This window comes from Rhinoderma darwinii, chromosome 13, assembly GCF_050947455.1.
Source record: "Rhinoderma darwinii isolate aRhiDar2 chromosome 13, aRhiDar2.hap1, whole genome shotgun sequence".
Lineage (NCBI taxonomy): Eukaryota > Metazoa > Chordata > Amphibia > Anura > Rhinodermatidae > Rhinoderma > Rhinoderma darwinii.
In genome coordinates this window covers 1547751-1567743 of record NC_134699.1, presented here as the reverse complement: position 1 = coordinate 1567743, position 19993 = coordinate 1547751, and the positions used below count along the sequence as shown (strand labels likewise).

Sequence of the window (19993 nt, the reverse complement as noted above, 5' to 3'; positions counted from 1 at the left end):
ACGCCTCGTTTACGCCTGAAAATAGGTTGTGTGAACCCAGCCTAAAACTCTGCGCGATAATTCGTATTGTTATAAAATTATTATTACAATTACTCGTATTATACATCTAGGATTATTATGTTATTATTATTTGTATTATATATCTTGGAATATTATTATTATTTTATTATTATTTCATATTATTGTTATTACTATTATTATAATTTTTTATTTGTATTATTGCTAGTAGTATTATTGTTATTATTGTTTGTATTATTATTTTATTATTATTTATATTATTGTTATTATTTTATTATTTTATTATTATTTATATTATTGTTATTATTTTATTATTTTATTATTTTATTATTATTATTTGTATTATTGTTATTATGATTTGATGATCAAAAAGTTTTCTGGGAACGGCGTCATGTGATCCTGGAGTGGTCACATGTTTCGCTGGAGGGGCGGGGCCGTGGAGTGAGTGACGTCAGAGGGTGTACGCGGAAGTGTCGGGAGTGATGGCGGGGGAGCAGCGCTGGCCGAGGAGCTCCGGGGCGGCCCGGGATGTGGACCCCATGGAGCGCTTCATCTGCCCCATCTGCCTGGAGGTGTATCAGGACCCGGTGCGGGTCACCTGCGGCCACACGTAAGACCCCGGCGGATCACCTGACGCTGTGTTACATTGTATCATTCTGGGGCTGTTATGTATCTATATGTATCCCGAGTCCCCCTCAGTGTGTCTCAGGGAATGCTGGGAGTTGTAGTTTCATTACAGTTGGCGGGGGGCGGCTCCCAGGGACCCGCCTGCCCGGCCCCTGTCCTCTTATGTGAAGTGAAAGTGAAGGTCTGTGGTGACGTCTGCAGTCCTATGTAAGAGGTGATGGAGAGCGTAGTTGTCATTAGTCCCATCTTCATATCATCAGTGAATAATAAATATCAAGAAAAGATAAATAACGATCCCCATCATCCGCAGTCACGACTCCTCAACACTTCTACTTCTCTCATTGGTGACATTGGGGGCCCAACCGGCACAAGGGCCCGACCACAACCTCTGTGTCCCCTGTAACTACAGGCCCCAGTATAAAGTGTCCATGAACTCCTCGAAACCTCAGCAACAGAAGTGAGAACGATCTGACGTAAGATAAAAATGGCGTCATAAATAAAGTGGCGTTTGGTGCATTTTTTTTCTCTGCACTGTAATGAGGATGTAGCAGAGCTGGGAGGGTTCAGAGGCTATACATGGAAGGAGGATGGGAAGAAGACCTTATCATTGTATACAAGGAGTTCTCACATGAACGAGTCATTGCGAGGACCCGGCGACGTCACGTGAGGGAAGGACAGAAAGAGTTCTTTGCAGTAAGAGCGGTCGCACTATAGAATGTCGCCGAGAGCCGGTAATGGGGAATACAATGACATTGTTAAAGGATGAGACTAGAAAGGACTGAATCTATGACCATCTTCTCTGGTCCTCGGATCACCGGCCAATTATTACCATTCACTAATTTACAAGCGATCAGAACGATAATCTCTCCAGTCACGATGAAACCTGATCAAGTAGCTGCAGTACCAGGCACAGCCCCTAGGGATACACAATGAAGAGGACCCGGCGCTCGCAGGAGGTTGGATCCTACCGATCTAATATTCATGCCTAGCAACAGTCCTAAATCATGGAACACCCCTTTAAGCTGCCTGAAGATCCCCACATAATGTCATCTTCCATGTAGAGGGGTGCAGTGCGTGGGAGCTGAGCCGCAGACATGCGGGGAGGGGGAATCTCTGTCCGTCCCGTGGTCCTGGATGATCCGCTGTCGTATATTTTATGGGCTGGGATTATTGCGGCACTCCTTAGGGGGATTCACAGCGCCCCATGGTTTCGGGGTGCAGATGATCACTGGTGGGGACTGAAGTTTCATGCTCTGAATTGAAACCGAAAGTTCTGTGACTATGAGGAAGTGATGGCGGCTGACGCTTGGCGTGCGGGGTATTCTCTTATGTTATAGGAATATCAGACAAGGAGTAAGAATGAATGGACTGAGCGGCCGCAGCTGCTGCGACATTCTGGCTGTCCGTTCCGTGTATCCAGCTCTCTGCAGGCGCAGTCCGGGATGATGATCAGCTGCGGCCCCTTCCACACTGCGGTTCACGGCCTTCATTTGTTGTAAACGCCGGGAAAAGCTACCGTTAAATGGATGCCCATGATGAACACCGTGGCATCCGTCACCCATAAATCACATATACGTTTTTTCTACTGGATTCCTCTGGATAGAATGGCGTAGTTTAGTGCGCTATTCTATCCAGCAAAAAAAACGGTACTCCACGTATGGAGCCTGAAAGAACTCTCTCTGTAAGTCCTTGTGTCAGGACTTCATTCTATTCATCTGGTTCTTGGAACGCTGGGTGAAGACCAATGTGGCCCCTACATCTCCCTTCTGGGTTGTCATCCAGCTTTTCATGAGCCCTGAAAGGCTTCGCTGCTGATCAGAACATTATGGCGGCCATGTTTGTCGTAACGTCCAGAAGCAGATCTATTGAACACAGTGGTTGGACTTTGCGTCCGCGGATGACCTCTGACCTTGTGATTGTCTTCTCCCTCCAGGTGTTCCGCAGTCCGTGGCTCCCAGCATGCTGGGTGTTGTAGTCTCCCTACCACAGTTGAGGTCCACGGTTCTATCTAATGTCGTGGTGTCTTCTTTGTCTCAGCTCTTTTCGTTTTTGCTCCACAGATTCTGCTCCACCTGCCTCCAGCAGTGTATGAAGCAGAAAAGCCCCATCTGCGCCGTGTGTCGTTCTGCCCTGAGCCCCAGCAGGAAGGCCTCCGACCTGGAGAGGCAGATGCGGGACGTCCAGGCCTCCTGTAAAGGTTGTCATTTACAAGTGAGTGAATCAGATGGCGGTGTCCGTGTGCGCCAACAACGGAAATCTAATCTACTTACCGTGCCTCATTATGACATCTACACCAGTCACATCCAGAGCAGCAGTCACTATTCTGCTGGTTTCTTGGCTTTTTATGTGCCCGTACGTATTAGATGAATGTCGGCCTATTACCTATTGTGTATGGTGGTGTCCCCTGACGGCATATTTTGGGGGAAAGAAGGATCAGACATGTTGGGTTTCAATGTGCCCGGTCCTTTATTCTCACGTTGCATACACGTGAATACTCGTTGGGCGTGCGTATATATGGGAATCGGGTGGCATCACTGTCGGCCGAATTAGCATCCAGCTGACCGCTGTTTAAGGTGTATGGGCACCTTTAGGGCTCGTCCACACGCTGCAGTATTGCTGCGTTTTTTCCGGGCGGAATTTTAAATGGGAAAAACGCAGCAGAATACAGTACCAGCAAAGTGGATGAGATGTAACAAATGTCATCCGCACGCTGCGTAAACGTTCCGAGCCAAAATTGACCTGCGGTGCGTATTTTTCGGACCGCAACATGTCCATTCCTGCCGTGGAAAGTGTCCGGAGTTGCCGCGTTTTTCAGAGGAGACGTCACCATCTCCTAACACCGAGAAAAACGCCACAATTTACGCACCATTTTCTGCCGCAATGCAGGAAACGGTGCATTTTTGCCGCAGCCTTTGATTTTAAACTGAACTGCGGCAGAAATGTTTTGCAACAATTCCGTTGTGTGTGGACAAAGCCTTAGAGTTCACTCCGCAGTGGTGCATTGTGGGAAATTTAGGGTTTACATTGTTCAGTGTGTTTAAGCAGGCAAGCTGTTTTATTCTCCAATCACATCCACAGCTGCGTTTACAAGTCTACTATTGTGCCTTGCAAACAGACAGTAATTTATCTAGAGACCGTCCTGTAAATAAACAACTCAGATTTAACAGCGACACTTTATACGTCCGCGCAATCTACTGCATTCAGGTTAAAGGGAACCAGTGAATTTGCAGCTTTGGATGTGACTAGCGTATAATAAAGGCTGTAAGCGTACAGGATAAGTGTAGCGATATATTTACAGAGTTATTTAACCATTATAGGTAGAGATTATCTAAATGTAAAATGTCTTGAGCGGCTCCTTTAAATCCTAGGATGAGATTCGGGAGCGTCTCTCTCAGTGCAGCGGCGCAGTCAGAGCGGAGTTCCCCTTGAGACTGAGATAATTCAGATCATTAGTCGTGAGAAAGTTCTGGACTTTCCTCCTTGAGGAGTCACTTTTGGGGATTTCCAGCCGGTCTTGCAGCTTTCTTGTACGCCGCCGTCGCCTGAGAGATGTTTCCTGACAAGTCATGTGATCGTTTACTTCACAGATGGCGCTATCAAACATGCGCACCCACTCCGCCACTTGTTCCAAGTATGACAGCTACGTCATGGAGGGGATCAAGTCAGTGAAGAAGGAGCAGCCACCGGTTGTCAGGTGAGTGTCCTGTACGCCGGCGCCACCTCCTGCATAGCCAGAGCAAGGACACCCCATCCATCTATACCGGACGCCACCCCTTCCATATATACTGGATGCAGGCGCAGCGTCCCCATGCCTGCCTAAATATCCAGCTGTATATGGGGCGCTTTCTCGGCGACCTCATGCCTGCCTATTTACTGTATGTGTGCCCTCTGACTCAATGTCTATATACCGGACGCATGCTCTCTGACCCCATGTCTATATACCGGACGCGTGCTCTCTGACCCCATGTCTATATACCGGACGCGTGCTCTCTGACCCCATGTCTATATACCGGACGCGTGCTCTCTGACCCCATGTCTATATACCGGACGCGTGCTCTCTGACCCCATGTCTATATACCGGACGCGTGCTCTCTGACCCCATGTCTATATACCGGACGCGTGCTCTCTGACCCCATGTCTATATACCGGACGCGTGCTCTCTGACCCCATGTCTATATACCGGACGCGTGCTCTCTGACCCCATGTCTATATACCGGACGCGTGCTCTCTGACCCCATGTCTATATACCGGACGCGTGCTCTCTGACCCCATGTCTATATACCGGACGCGTGCTCTCTGACCCCATGTCTATATACCTGATGCGTGCTCTCAGACCCTGTTCCTGTATATCGGACGTGCGCTCTCTGACCCCATATCTATATACCGGACGCGCGCTCTCTGACCCTGTTCCTGTATGCCGGACGCGCGCTCTCTGACCCCATGTCTATATACCGGACGCGCGCTCTCTGAACCTGTTCCTGTATGCCAGACGCGCGCTCTCTGACCCCATGTCTATATACCGGACGCGTGCTCTCTGACCCCATGTCTATATACCGGACGCGTGCTCTCTGACCCCATGTCTATATACCGGACGCGTGCTCTCTGACCCCATGTCTATATACCGGACGCGTGCTCTCTGACCCCATGTCTATATACCGGACGCGTGCTCTCTGACCCCATGTCTATATACCAGACGCGTGCTCTCTGACCCCATGTCTATATACCTGATGCGTGCTCTCAGACCCTGTTCCTGTATATCGGACGTGCGCTCTCTGACCCCATATCTATATACCGGACGCGCGCTCTCTGACCCTGTTCCTGTATGCTGGACGCGCGCTCTCTGACCCCATGTCTATATACCGGACGCGCGCTCTCTGAACCTGTTCCTGTATGCCAGACGCGCGCTCTCTGACCCCGTGCCTGTATGCCGGACTCTCTGACCCCATGTCTATATACCGGATGCGCGCTCTGACCCCGTGCCTGTATATCGGATGCGCGCTCTCTGACCCCGTGCCTGTATATCGGATGCGCGCTCTCTGACCCCGTGCCTGTATATCGGATGCGTGCTCTCTGACCCCGTGCCTGTATATCGGATGCGCGCTCTCTGACCCCGTGCCTGTATATCGGATGCGCGCTCTCTGACCCCGTGCCTGTATATCGGATGCGCGCTCTCTGACCCCGTGCCTGTATATCGGATGCGCGCTCTCTGACCCCATGCCTATATACCTCATGCCTGTATGCCGGACTCGTGCTCGGTAATGAAGCTTCATTTTTGTTTTTTCTGCAGCGATGTCCCAAACCGCTTCACCTTCATGTGTCCGTATTGTCGGCAGCAGAACCTGGACCAGGAGGGATTGGTGGAGCACTGCAATAAATTCCACTTCTCTGACTCCACCCCAGTGGTAAGGCCTCGCGTTCCCGTCACCCTCTGTATACCCTCTGCCTGTCTTCTGCCACCTCACCGTATTCTTTTTCTTAGGTTTGCCCTATCTGTGCATCCATGCCCTGGGGAGATCCCGGCTACAGGAGCGCAAACTTCATGGAGCACATCCACCGCCGCCACAGGTTTTCATACGATACGTTTGTGGTTAGTAGATCTATATATTAAGACATAAGAACTGACGGTGAGAAACAGTGCGACATTCATTGGTCACGCTAAGGCCCTGTTCACATCACGTTTTCGCCCTGCGTTTAGTGTGCAGGTCGAGTAGGCTTCTGATATACAGGCTGAACGTCAGTACAGAATGGAATAGTGAAGTAGAATACGCTATTTCATCACGCCGAATCCCCGAATGTATACTGTGCGGTTTATGTCTCTTCAGCATGGGTGACTTCTACCCCTGTATGGCATTCATCACAAGTATACGTCATGGGCTTTTCCTGATGTATACGATACACTGATACCATTCTAGTCTATGGGTGATGTATACGAGAAGCGGATGGCTGGTTGTGGCATCCGTCACCCGTAGACTATAATTGTATTTGTTTAATGGATATATCATGATGTCGCCACTCCAGTTCATGACCTATCCGTTTAACAGATACCATTAAAGTCTATGGTGACTGATGCCACTGTCCTCCATCATAGCCCAAAAAACATAATGTGAACATGGCCTCATGTGGTCGTGCGGCTCCTTAAAGGGTGAATAAACGTTCAACAAACTTCTGACATGTCCCCAGATAAATGTAGGCTTAGTCCCAGTTCTGGGTGTATGTGCGGCGTAGGTTCCCATCTATAGAGGACGCCTTGTCGTGGCAGGTGGGCTCACACAATTTGATCAAAATGTGCGCTAAGAACCTCCCTATTGTAAGTAGATTTAGCAGTAATGCAGATTTATTTATATTTAGTGGCTTACGTGGCATTAGTGTTCGCAGGGTGCGGTCGCCATTTGCTTTTGTGATGTCATAGTGACATGTCAGAGGTTTGGATTGCTGGGGGTCCGAGCACTGAGACCCCCACCGATCGCTAGAAAGCCGATGTATCGGAGGACGGGCTCATAGACTTTATATTGACTCCGGTCACCGATACATTGATTTCCGGAAAAAGCCAAACAGACACGAAGCGGCCGAGCGATCACACGAGACCTTCAGCTGCTTCGTTCTAGCGATCGGTGGGGGTCTCAGGGCTCGGACCCCCAGCAATCCAAACGTCTGACATGTCACTATTATATCTCACTACGACATGTCAGAACTTTGTTGAAAGTTTAGTTACCCTTTAACAGAACTAACATGTAGAATGTTAGAGAACTTACAAGTGGCTGTCCACCATCTTAGTAAATACGGCGTCTGAGGTCACAGAATCGTCACCTGCAGTCGTACAAAAATCGCCTTCTTCCTCAATCTATCCAACGCCTTTCGTGATCTTGTGCTCGATAAGATATTGTTACATCTTCTGCTGCCCCCTGGTGGAATTATTGGTGAATGACTCGTCACTCTCGCCCAATTCAGACATAGAAATCCTGAGATTTCAGCTACAAATTTCTCACAATTTCTCACAATACAATTATCTCTGAAGATCTTATGTCTGTAATTTGTCAGGCATTTCATTTGAATCCTATCACTGCCCGGGCAAAATCATGTCATGTCTGATGGTATGAGCTAGAATCCAGCTGTTTACAGAGTGCTGGGTGTGTGATTTAGATGACGCTTTGCAGTCTGATGATCAGAACCTCTCCTGCTTGACATGGCAGCAATTTATTATATCTTCATATTAGGCAATTGCTCGAAATGCAATTCCCTGACATAATAGCCCTGAAGGGTCTTTAAACTCTAAATAGCAATTCATTAATAAAGTGTTAATTGTATGATAAAATACAGCAGGAAATAGCTCTCCCTTCAGATCCGTCAGCAGAATACAGACTACCCCTCACAAGGAATGGTATCCAGAGTACAAGCTGATATAAAACAGCCTGCACGATGCTGACAGGTTTGCAGATAGCCCATGGGGTGTTAAGAATCATGTTCTGTTACAATCTGATCACTCCTGCAGGTAAAGGGGCAGTAATGATTTCTGGAGAGTGGCTTTGTAGGCGCAGCTTAGTTTTTGGACATCCCCCTATACAGTATATTCAGGGTTTGTCACATTTTTGCTGCTCTGTCTCCCTCTAGTGGTGCACATGGTAATTACAAGCATTTTGCATTCCTGTTTCTCTCTCATGTAGGATTACAGCGCTGATGAAGACGCCATGATGCGTGAAGCTATGGTCCGATCCCTAACGGACAATTGAGAATAGCGGCGACCGAAGATTCCATACACGTTGTCTGACTCCACAAATTCTGCTGATCCTCCTGCTCCCTGCAGCCGGATGACCCTGTAACTGGACAGGCTGCTGACGAGCTGAAAGCGACTGTTCTCTTAAGACATTGAACTTGTTTCTTCAGCGCTCGGTGTGTCCAGGTGATGTCTGTGTATGTCAATCGTTTTCACCGTCGATCATGAGGAGGACGATGGTTTTCGCTATAGCTGAGGCCCCTCCCCTATATTCTGTTCTAATAACGGCAGTGTACAGGTCTCTGTGTGTTCATGTATTTTGTAGGCCGGGAGATAATGATACGGAGGTCTTTGTATAATGTATACCGCTGGATTTTATATCGGATTTCTTATCGCTTTCACTTTTTATTTTATTTTTAATTGATCGTTAGCGTTTTTTTTTTAACTCCATAGAATGTGGTCTCCAGTCTGAGTTCATCATGTGCGACCTCAGGGCGAGATCTATTCCACGTATTCAAGGCGGATTTTATTCTGCAGTTTCATGTAAAGATCTAATGTTTGTATGAACAGTAAGACATCGTCATTGTATTTAAAGGGGTTCTCCCAGCCGCACAACTACTGTCCGTGAGACGTTCGGGACTAGGGGACCCCCCCCCCTCTATTAGCTAAAGCCACTTTATTATTACACCCACTTATTTGAATGGCCATGTGTAATATATTCCCTCTGCGGCTGCCCTCGGCTTCACGTTTTGGGGCTACCTCTTCATAGTGCCTGCCCAATACATCCAACAACCAGTGGGGCATAGCACATGGTATAGTGTCCCAGGCATCTTCCTTCTAGTGATTGGTGGGTCTCCGCTCACAGACCTGGGGTAGTAACAGGGGATGTGGACGTCACAGTTGCACCCAGGTCATCCACATAGGAGGACAGTAGTGTTATAAATGGCAGGTGATAGATTGGGGGGGGGGGGGGGGGACCTTGGTAAAGATTTTGCACGAGGTCCGGGATTGTCAAATTTTGTCTTTGACATGTCCGAATATAGTTTAAAAATAATAATGAACGTCCCCTTTAAATCTCAGTTTAAACTCGTCCTGTAATTGTTGCCCCCTCTAAACTGTTGCAGCGAATAGGAAGCTTTGTTATAAATCGTACGTATTCTAATCCACGCTATTTATGATTTGTTTCTGTCTAGGTTTGTTGTATAATAAGTGGGGGAGGGGAGTTCTTCTTCAGGGCCGGAGTTGACACTGACACCTTCTCACTGGTCTCTTCCGCGATATGTCGCCTGCGCCGTCGGCTTTGTACCTGGAGATCGGGGATTTCTTCTTTATATTTGTAGCATCTTAGAATCTTTTGCAATAAATTTCGTTTCTGGGAATTGCTCAGCGCTGGGGGAGGAGCGTCAGCGAGCGGTGGACGTTGCGGCTGCTGGTGGTGGTTGTTGTTGATTTGAACGTCCCTCTTCGATATTTTGATCTCTTTTCTTGCCCGTTACGTTGTATCCCAGTCACTAAAGACTCGGGGTCAGGGTTTTGCTCGGAGGCAGAAACATGTTGGTTTCCCTTAAAGGGCAAGTGCACCTTTTAATGTATCATGTGACACATCTACCATTATTACGTAACGCGCGTCTATATTCCCCGTGGTGTCCGGCCGGTTTCCTCGTTTTGTTCTCCGCGGCTGCATTGGGGGTCGTGTCTCTGTTTGGAACATATTTTATGTCTTATTAATGTAAAGAAGGAAGAAAGGAACATCTGGATTTCCAAAACTGCTCCATCTAAAGCCCGTCAGCGCTGGGCACAATTTACTTTTTAAAAAAACTTTTAGTTACAGGTAAAGGTGGAATTAACCCTCCAATATTTAAAGAGATTACTGGTTACTAAATGTTATTCATTGTATAATGAAAAGTTCTGCAACTCTTCTAATAGACTTTTTGTGTTTTAATTCCTCACCATTTTAAAGATCTCTGTTTGCTGTCAGTGAGTGGGAACATTCTGGATGATATCCGGAGGCTGAATACCCATCCAGACGTAATGTTTCCCACAGCTGAGTTTGTTACAATGTGTCAGTGTAAACAGCAGAGCTAAAGGCTCATGAGCCACACACAATGACTTGCAGGTCTGATCTGATTGATGGTCCCAGAGCTCCTTCCCTTCTCCTGCGGACCAGCTATTTAATTATTGAACCAGTCGGCAGTTTAAGCGCCCCTCCCCCATTCAGATCCCGCTGATCACTGGAGGTGAGGACGGCTTGGAATGGGGTTCAGTTCCAGTGATGTTAAGACCTCGGCTGAGACCCCCATAGCCACTCCACTGGTGGACAGCACGGCCCGTCTTCCGGATTTTGTGACTTTTTTTTTTCTTAATTTAATTAATTATTTTCTTGGCTTATTCTGGGAACATTCCCCACAAATGTTGGGGACTCTGTTCACACTATGCAGTCAAATACTGTGCACTATTATTTTTTTCTAGTATTGACTTAATTAGCATTAAAATCAACTACATCTGTTTTTTCAAAACCTGCCCGTGTCACCTCCCGTGTCTCCCCCCTCCCGTGTCCTCCCGTCGCCCATGTCACATCCCGTGTCGCTCGTGTGTCCCCCCCCCCTCCCCGTGTCTCCAGGTGATCATGTCTATGTGTGGCGGTTGATTTCTCCCCTCCGGTGCTGAGCACTCGTCTTTTATTTGATTTCCCCTGTAGGGGGCGATGTACATGAATAGTAACAAATCAAATGACGATTAATATGAAACGTTCTCTGAGCAGCCGGACGTCACATTTCAGTTTTCCGCTGATTTCTCTCACTGCCCCGGGGATGGTTGACGTCAGAAAACTTCTCCGTACTGTCACATTATTTATGCAAATAAATGACTCAATGTATCAGCAATTTACACAAATTTTACAAAACAATGTTTGTAATTCTGAGCAGCAATAAAGCACTTAGAGGAATCCGTCATCTGTGTCCATTCCTTGTGTGCCCTCCGGGGGCTCCGCACCAGCAACACGTTCCATACAACACAGTCCGTCAGTGTGTCTCTGTCTACTACCAATTAGTCACTTCTTACCAAGATGGCTGCTGGAACCGCTGGATTCTAGGAAAGCTGAATGACAACCCCTATGTGAACTCAAAAGGGCTGATTCAGACGAACGTGGCGTTTTTGCGAACGCAAAACACACGGCGTTTTGCCTGCGCGAAAGCCACTTACCTGCTCCGTGAGGCAGCAGCATATGTTGTGCGGTTGTGTGGTTTTCGCTCAGCCGCCATCATTATGACACGCCATTTGGATGTTTGTAGCACGTGGTGCTTTTCTGGTTACATTCATCCTTTTCACAGCTGGTGCGCTGTTTCAGTCGGTTCGCACAGAAGTGCTTCCGGGCGACCTGCGTGGTTTTCACGCACCCATTGACTTCAATGGGTCCGTGATGTGTGATATACGCTGAGATATTGAACGTGACGCGCTTTTTACGCAGCGGACAAACGTTGCGCAAAAACCACGGACTGTCTGTACTGCCCCATAGACTTCTATTGGTCCATGCGAGCCGTGTGAAAACCACGCGGCCTGCACAGATGTAATTCACGTTCGTGTGAATCCGCCCTAATGCTCCTTGATAATCGGCTTTGTTCACACAGTGCAGATTTTTTATGCATGTATTTTTTTTTTTAAGCTAAAACCAGAATTGGATCCAGAAGAGGGGACCTAGAAGACCTTCCTTTATATGTCTCTTCTGTTTAGGTTCCATTCCTGATTTGGCTTAAAAAAAATAATTGCAAAATCTGCGTTGTGTGAACAAGGTCTTAGCGTGCACCTTGCTGCTTGTTCCTGGGATTCTCCCTCCGTCCAGACACAGAAATCTACACCTGTTCTGTATATTGATCCTCGGCTGACAGCAGGAAGTGTGGCCGCCGCCTCCCCAACACCTTCATTTGCATCTCATTGTTCCCCAATCTTTTGTGATCACCCCCCCTCAGTCTGCGGGGATAATGAGTGAGCGGCAGGTGCCTGGGACTTGTGGATTGACTTTGCATTTCATTCATATATGTGCGGGTGTTAAATGTTTCCAGGGGGGAAAGTGATGAGTTAATTTGGTTTCTTAAAGGGCCGGCTCGTTTGACGCTGCCGCTTCCCCCGCTCCACATCCCATGTGACTCCACAAGGTGTATCGGCTGCGTCACTCCGGTCATAAGATCAGCGCAGAATCATCTGTCCCATGAGGCCGGGGCTCCACGGCGACTTATCACATGCAATGAATCTGTTCTCCGCACTGAATCGCACGCGTGTATAATCACTTGCCGTTTTCTGAGATTTAGGGGAGGAAACTTTTTTTTAAGGTCAAAATATTAAAATGACTGTCGTGTAACATCGATGTTACATAATTTTGCACGCAATTTGCCAATTTTTCTTCAAATCAAATCCTGGATTAGTGTTTCAGATTGCGGCTGTATTGTTACGTCTATGGCGTCCCGTACTGATTCTGGAAGGAATACATTCACTGCGCCAACCTCATCCCGTAAACTGTAAGGCTCTGTGCACACACAAAATAAAAAACGGCTGAAAATACGGCGCTTCAAGGGAAAACGGCTCCTGATTATCAGACGTTTTTTAAGCCACTGGCAATTTTCACTGCGTTTTTTACGGCCGTTTTTGGAGCTCCTTTTCTATAGTCCATGAAAAACAGCACCAAAAACGTCCCAAGAAGTGACCTGCACGTCTTTTTCGCGGGCTTCTTTTTACGTGCCATTTTTGGGAAAGCGAGGTGTAAAAAAAAAAAAGCCCTATCGGAACAGAACGCTGTGTTTCAATGGGCAGATGTTTGTAGGCGTTCTGCTTCTGTTTTTTTCAGGCGTAAACACTCCGTAAGGGTCTGTTCTCGCTCAAAATAAAAAACGTCTCAAAATACGGAGCTGTTTTCAAGGGAAAACGGCTCCTGATTTTCAGACGTTTTTTAATCAGTCGCATTTTTCTATAGAGTCTATGAAAAACGGCTCCAAAAAATAGCTGAAGAAGTGACATGCAATTATTTTTCGCAGCTGTTTTTTACGTGGTCGTTTTGAAAAATGGCTGCGTAAAAACGCCCCATCGGAATAGAATTCCGTTTTCCACACTGATATCAATGGGGAGATGTTTAGAGGCGTTCTGCTTCTGATTTTTCAGCCGTTTTTTGGGGACGTTTACGGCCCAAAAAAAGAGCAGAAAACACTCCGTGTGAACATGCCTTAAGAGACGATGCGGTTCTCGCAAGGAAAGTAAACGATCAAGCCTCGAGTCGTTCTGTGCAGGTAATATTATTAGAAATGGTTTATATCACATTCCATAAATCTATGACACAAAACGGGTAATAACACCAGCGACGATGGTAAAGAATGCGACTAATAAACCCGCTGCGATGTATCGGAATGTTCCTGTGTTATTACCACTTTCATCCACCAGAGGGCAGTGGTGTTTGTCATTTTTTGGGGCACTTTCTCTTGGGAAGTCAAATGTCAGGATGTGATTCTCAAGTCAGAGAAGTTCTAAATATTACAAATCTCGTTCATCTCATAAGGAATGGAACAATTTTATTAGGAAACTTAAGATTTTAGGATTCCAGCCTGGTCATTGCCCTCCGCTCAGTACCAGTTGAGTTTAAGACCTGTGTAATCTGATACAGACTGGTTGCTAAGGACATTTGCCCTGATGACTGGTTGTTAGGGAGTTTATCCGTAGCAACCATCCTGTCTCAATTGCTCACATCAAAGCCGGCAGAGATGGGATGTAACATGGCAGCAGAGACACCGTGCCAGTCCTCACCTCAGTCATCTAATTGGTCTACAGAGGTATAATCTGTTAATCAAGATCAATTTTCCCAGTGCTTGTTGTACCACAGTTTTACCACTAGGTGGCAGGATCGCTGTAAGTTTTGCTGTACCTTTAACTTTGCCATTTAACTTTGGGCTGTGTCTCATGTGCAGGTTGATAAGTAAAGATAAAGGTTTAACCTGCAGTCCTATGTAAACCCACAACCAACATGTCATAACCAGTACCAAGTGACAAACTCAATACTGCTCTATATATATTGCAGATAAAAATTTATTCATGTTCATGAACAGAAATCTAAATGAGTCCCCTAATAAAAGTGAAGAGTCCAGTTACCTGTGCCCTCAGAACATCTCCCAGCGCAGCGTCCCGCGGTGAAGGGTCCGTCCGCTGCTGCAGGGGTTTCCTTGGGAAAGTTGATCCCTTTTATCATTGTTTGCGCTGCTGTCCGTGATTTGAGGGGACAGTTCAATAATGTTAAATTCTCCAGCGCTGATAGAAAATGGACTAGACCCACATACGTAAAATGGTTGGCCTTGTCCTCATTGGGTGGCAACAACCGGCACACGGCTCCCCCTACAGACACTTAAGGCTTTGTTCACATCTGCGTTGTGGCATCCGTTGAAAAACGTACAGACTGACGGATGCCAAACTGAAGGCAACGGAAGGTAAAATATGTTTGTTTTTAACGGATCAGTTTACTGGATCCATCAAAAAACTGATTCTTTTCTTTCAGTTTGTGTGCGTTTTTATCTTTGCATCTTTCTTGCTTTCATCTTACGGCTCTGTTCACATTTGCGGCTCTGTTAGGGGCCTCTGTCGCTGATCCGGCAGGTTTTGCTGGAGACTCACAGAGACCCCGACGGTAAGCCGACGGAATCCATTAAAGTCAAAGGGGCTCCGTGGGCAACCGGCGGTATCCATTGTGCAACTGAACCGTTGGCTCCGTCATTCCCTTGTTTTGCACCTATGACGGAGCAGAACATCGGAAAACACCAACGCAGGTGTGAACACAGCCTTAGTCTGCGCATGTGCAGAAAAAACCCGGATCCGTTAAACGTAACGCTTCACTGATATAAACGGATAACATCAGTTTGTATCCGTCATCTTCTCTTTGATGATAAAAAAAACCCCGGAAAGCTCCTTTCCGTCAGGTTTCTGTAATTTTTGATGGAAACAGCGCAGCAGAATACGGTATTTCTTCTGTCAAAAATAAACCGGAAATGTAACGGAGCCCGAGCCCAACTGATAAACAAATAAAACCCATTGAAATCCATGTTTTTTTTTTTTGATGGAAACGTTACCTCCCGTTCTTGTGCTCCTCTGACGGATCTGCCAGAGTGGAAGCCACAACGCAGATGTGAACGCGGCCCAAGGCTTTTACACGAGCCGATGATTGGTCTAAGGAGCGCACTTTCCAGCGCTTGTTCCCGATCATTCCCCCGTGTATATACGGCGCTGGGGAGACAACAATCGAGCACGTTGTTTGTAGGCTGAGCGGATCTTTTATGTGGTGGTTTAAATCCTCACTTGTCGGCCGCACATCTTTCTGTGTAAACAGGATCACGCCGGCGATCACAATCAGTACCGATGATCGATCCATGTAAACAGCGATAGCGCCAATTGGTTCTAGTTACAGCCAGTGTAAAAGTAGCTCAATCCAGGGGAACAGGCCGAGGGGCCCCAGCACCCGCCTCCCTCACAAGAGATGGAAAGTGGGCAAACAAGTGCTGGGCGGATGGAGCAGGATGCGGTGCTGCACGTTTTGGCTTTGGTGCCCCCGGCTATGTCTCTGATCGCTGATCTGTTTCACTCCTGCAGTTATCGCGTTGTATCATGAAGGCTTGTGTATGATTTATCCTCATAAGTCGGGGGGTTTACACTCCACTTGGTGATCTGGAATGTTCCTCTTGGGCTCCATCCAGGGGTCTACGCTGCCTGTATCTCTGCACTCAGATAAAGGACCCCGTCTTTTCCCAGCCACCCATGGACAACATGAGAGACTCTGCAAAGTTAAAAGTGACCTGCAGGAGCCGGGGTCACCTGTCCATACTGCAGGGTCACCTGTCCATACTGCAGGGTCACCTGTCCATACTGAGGGGTCACCTGTCCATACTGCAGGGTCACCTGTCCATACTGCGGGATCACCTGTCCATACTGCAGGGTCACCTGTCCATACTGAGGGGTCACCTGTCCATACTGAGGGGTCACCTGTCCATACTGCGGGGTCACCTGTCCATACTGCGGGTTCACCTGTCCATACTGCGGGATCACCTGTCCATACTGCAGGGTCACCTGTCCATACTGCAGGGTCACCTGTCCATACTGAGGGGTCACCTGTCCATACTGCGGGGTCACCTGTCCATACTGAGGGGGTCACCTGTCCATACTGCGGGATCACCTGTCCATACTGAGGGGTCACCTGTCCATACTGAGGGGTCACCTGTCCATACTGCGGGGTCACCTGTCCATACTGCGGGTTCACCTGTCCATACTGCGGGATCACCTGTCCATACTGCGGGGTCACCTGTCCATACTGCGGGTTCACCTGTCCATACTGCGGGATCACCTGTCCATACTGCGGGGTCACCTGTCCATACTGCGGGGTCACAGGAATGCGGAGAGGCAGGTGGCATCTGGCGACACGTGGGAGCCCGTCTGGGGCACCGTTCAAAAAGGGCAGGAGAGCTGGGGGGGGGGGGGCGAGATTAAAGAGAAACCCCACCCTCAACTGACCACAACTACATCAGCAGGTCCAGATCTGTGCAGATATTCCACAATATCATTATTATTTTCACTCTGATATTGTTATTGTTCCTGTGGGATTCCTTTAATCTGGCATCCTATAATCCAGACATTGTGATAATCCGGCGAGCGCAGAGCTGTAGGCGAGTTTTACATTTCACGACAGAACCGAGAAGACTGAGCAGAGACCCGGGAGGGACTTGAGGGGCTTCAGAGTTCTTTTCTAGAAGTTCTCGCCCTCATCGGGGTGTTTTCTAGACTTCTCCGTGACTGTCCAATAATATAAAATATCTGGCAACTATCGGGTCGGACTGTTACTGTATCAGACCAAACCAGCCGATTGTCATTCAACGATCGGAGAGATCAGGTGGGGGAACGGCGCTCGTTTGTTTAGATATGGAGAATTTGATTGGTTGAGTCTTCTGTACATTAAAACATAAATGGGGCAACTTTAGGGCGAGTCTAACGCACAAACCGAGACTGAACCCTCTAGAGAAATCTGTTGAATGCATCGTTATCCATACTTCTGGAATGGGATTTGAGCGGAGAAGTCAGTGTAGTGGAGGTAATACAGTACGGTGTAGCGGAGAAGTCGGTGTAGTGAAAAGTCGGTGTAGTGTACAAGTTGGTGTGGTGGAGGTAATACAGTACGGTGTAGCGAGCAGTCGGTGTAGTGGAGGTAATACAGTATGGTGTAGCGAGAAGTCGGTGCAGTGGAGAAGACAATGTAATGGAGGTAATACAGTACGATGTAGCGGAGAAGTCGGTGTAGAGGCGGTAATTCAGTGTGATGTAGCGGAGAAGTCGGTGTAGTGGAGGTAATACAGTACGGTGTAGTGGATAAGTCGGTGTAGTGGACAAGTCGGTGTAGTGCAGGTAACAGGCATTGGTCTTCTCCGTCCCCCGTGTCAGTGTATAAAGTCGCCTCTTTGGTCACTCTCTTGAGCTTCAGATCTTTTATTCTGGCACATGACAAACTCCGGGGTGTTGTTGTGTGTTCTCGTCATTGTGCCGCACAGCAGGCTCTGCTTCATTTACCCAATAACCAAGTGCAAATCATTGTCCCCAGAGTAAATAAGGGGCAGAACACAAGACAAAACAACACAGGGGCAAAGAGGGGACTGGGGGAAAGAAAACTATTTGGAGAGGGCCGGTTCCTGCATTGTCTCCTGGAGGAGCCGCCACAATGGAGTTTTGTGTTGGTGACAATGTGGGATAATTCCCTGAGACCCCTCGTCACCTCCCCCGTCCCTGCGCAGCGATCAGTGGTGGTGAACTTATTAGTGATGTGTTTTACTTCTGGATGGACAGGTTTTATGTCACTAGTGTTGGGTGACGGGTATGATGAGTGCTCAGGTATGATGGGTGCTGGGGTCTGATGGTTTCTCAGGTATGATCGGTTTTTCAGGTATGGTGGGTGCTCAGGTATGGTGGGTGCTCAGGTATGATGGGTGCTCAGGTATGATGGGTGCTCAGGTATGATGGGTGCTGAGGTATGATGAGTGCTCTGGTATGGTGGGTGCTCAGATATGGTGGGTGCTCAGATATGGTGGGTGCTGGATGCTCCGGTATGGTGGGTGCTCTGGTATTGTGGGTGCTCAGGTATGGTGGGTGCTGGGTGCTCAGCTATAGTGGGTTCTCTGGTATGATGGGTGCTGGGTGCTCAGGTGTGTGGGTGCTCCGGTATGATGGGTGCTGGGTTCTCAGGTATGATGGGTGCTGGGTGCTCAGTTATGGTGGGTGCTGGGTTCTCAGGTATGATGGGTGCTGGGTTCTCAGGTATGATGGGTGCTGGGTTCTCAGGTATGCTGGGTGCTCAGGTATGATGGGTGCTGGGTGCTCAGGTATGATGGGTGCTGGGTTCTCAGGTATGATGGGTGCTTGGTGCTCAGGTATGATGGGTGCTCAGGTATGGTGGGTGCTGGGTTCTCAGTGCTCCGGTATGATGGGTGCTGGGTTCTCAGGTATGATGGGTGTTCAGGTATGATGGGTGCTGGGTTCTCAGGTATGATGGGTGCTGGGTTCTCAGGTATGATGGGTGCTCAGGTATGATGGGTGCTCAGGTATGGTGGGTGCTGGGTGCTTCGGTGTGGTGGGTGCTGGGTGCTCAGGTATGATGGGTGCTGGGTTCTCAGGTATGATGGGTGCTGGGTGCTCAGGTATGATGGGTGCTGGGTGCTCAGGTATGATGGGTGCTGGGTGCTCACGTATGATGGGTGCTGGGTGCTCACGTATGATGGGTGCTCAGGTATGATGGGTGCTGGGTTCTCAGGTATGATGGGTGCTGGGTGCTCAGGTATGATGGGTGCTGGGTGCTCAGGTATGATGGGTGCTGGGTTCTCAGGTATAGTGGGTGCTGGGTTCTCAGGTATGGTGGGTGCCGGGTGCTCAGGTATGATGGGTGCTTCGGCGTGGTGGGTGCTGGGTGCTCAGGTATGATGGGTGCTTCGGCGTGGTGGGTGCTGGGTGCTCAGGTATGATGGGTGCTTCGGCGTGGTGGGTGCTGGGTGCTCAGGTATGGTGGGTGCTGGGTTCTCAGGTATGTGGGTGCTCAGGTATGATGGGTGCTGGGTGCTCAGGTATGGTGGGTGCTGGGTGCTCAGGTATGGTGGGTGCTGGGTGCTCAGGTGTGCTGGGTGCTCAGGTATGCTGGGTGCTCCTGTATGGTGGGTGCTCAGGTGTGCTGGGTGCTCCGGTGTGGTGGGTGCTGGGTGCTCAGGTATGCTGTGTGCTCAGGTATGGTGGGTGCTCAGGTGTGCTGGGTGCTCAGGTATGCTGGGTGCTCAGGTGTGCTGGGTGCTCAGGTATGCTGGGTGCTCAGGTATGATGGGTGCTCCGGTTTGGTGGGTGCTGGGTGCTCAGGTATGCTGGGTGCTCAGGTATGATGGGTGCTGGGTGCTCCGGTGTGGTGGGTGCTCTGTCAGGGCCCCGGCTCGGGTGGTATCGCTGTTGTGCCGCCTCCAGCCACGTTCTTTCGTTCTTTGGTTTCCCTTCATTATTACAGGGAGAAGTTTCACCAAAATCCACAGCTCCCGGCACCTGCTGAAAGGAGGGGCGGGTGGACACGCCTCCTTCTCGCTGATTGGCTATGAGCTGACAATG

At 48.6% G+C, this 19993-nt stretch overlaps 1 protein-coding gene across 1 annotated transcript; it reads left to right on the top strand.

The window, feature by feature from the left end:
* The first annotated feature begins 449 nt into the window (after nt 1-449).
* Nucleotides 450-11307, top strand: RNF114 (ring finger protein 114). The gene is made up of 6 exons (XM_075847022.1): nt 450-628; nt 2706-2856; nt 4233-4339; nt 5933-6047; nt 6125-6232; nt 8307-11307. The coding sequence occupies exons 1-6, from the start codon at nt 501-503 to the stop codon at nt 8370-8372; spliced, it is 675 nt and encodes a 224-aa protein (XP_075703137.1). The 5' UTR covers nt 450-500; the 3' UTR covers nt 8373-11307.
* The last annotated feature ends 8686 nt before the right edge of the window (nt 11308-19993 follow it).

Bases quoted from the DNA above. Each gene is read 5' to 3' on its own strand.
- RNF114 (XM_075847022.1), top strand. From the start codon at position 501: ATGGCGGGGGAGCAGCGCTGGCCGAGGAGCTCCGGGGCGGCCCGGGAT. The intron at 4,340-5,932 runs GTGAGTGTCCTG...TTTTTTCTGCAG, and splicing joins GAGCAGCCACCGGTTGTCAG to CGATGTCCCAAACCGCTTCA. The intron at 6,233-8,306 runs GTTAGTAGATCT...TCTCTCATGTAG, and splicing joins TTTCATACGATACGTTTGTG to GATTACAGCGCTGATGAAGA.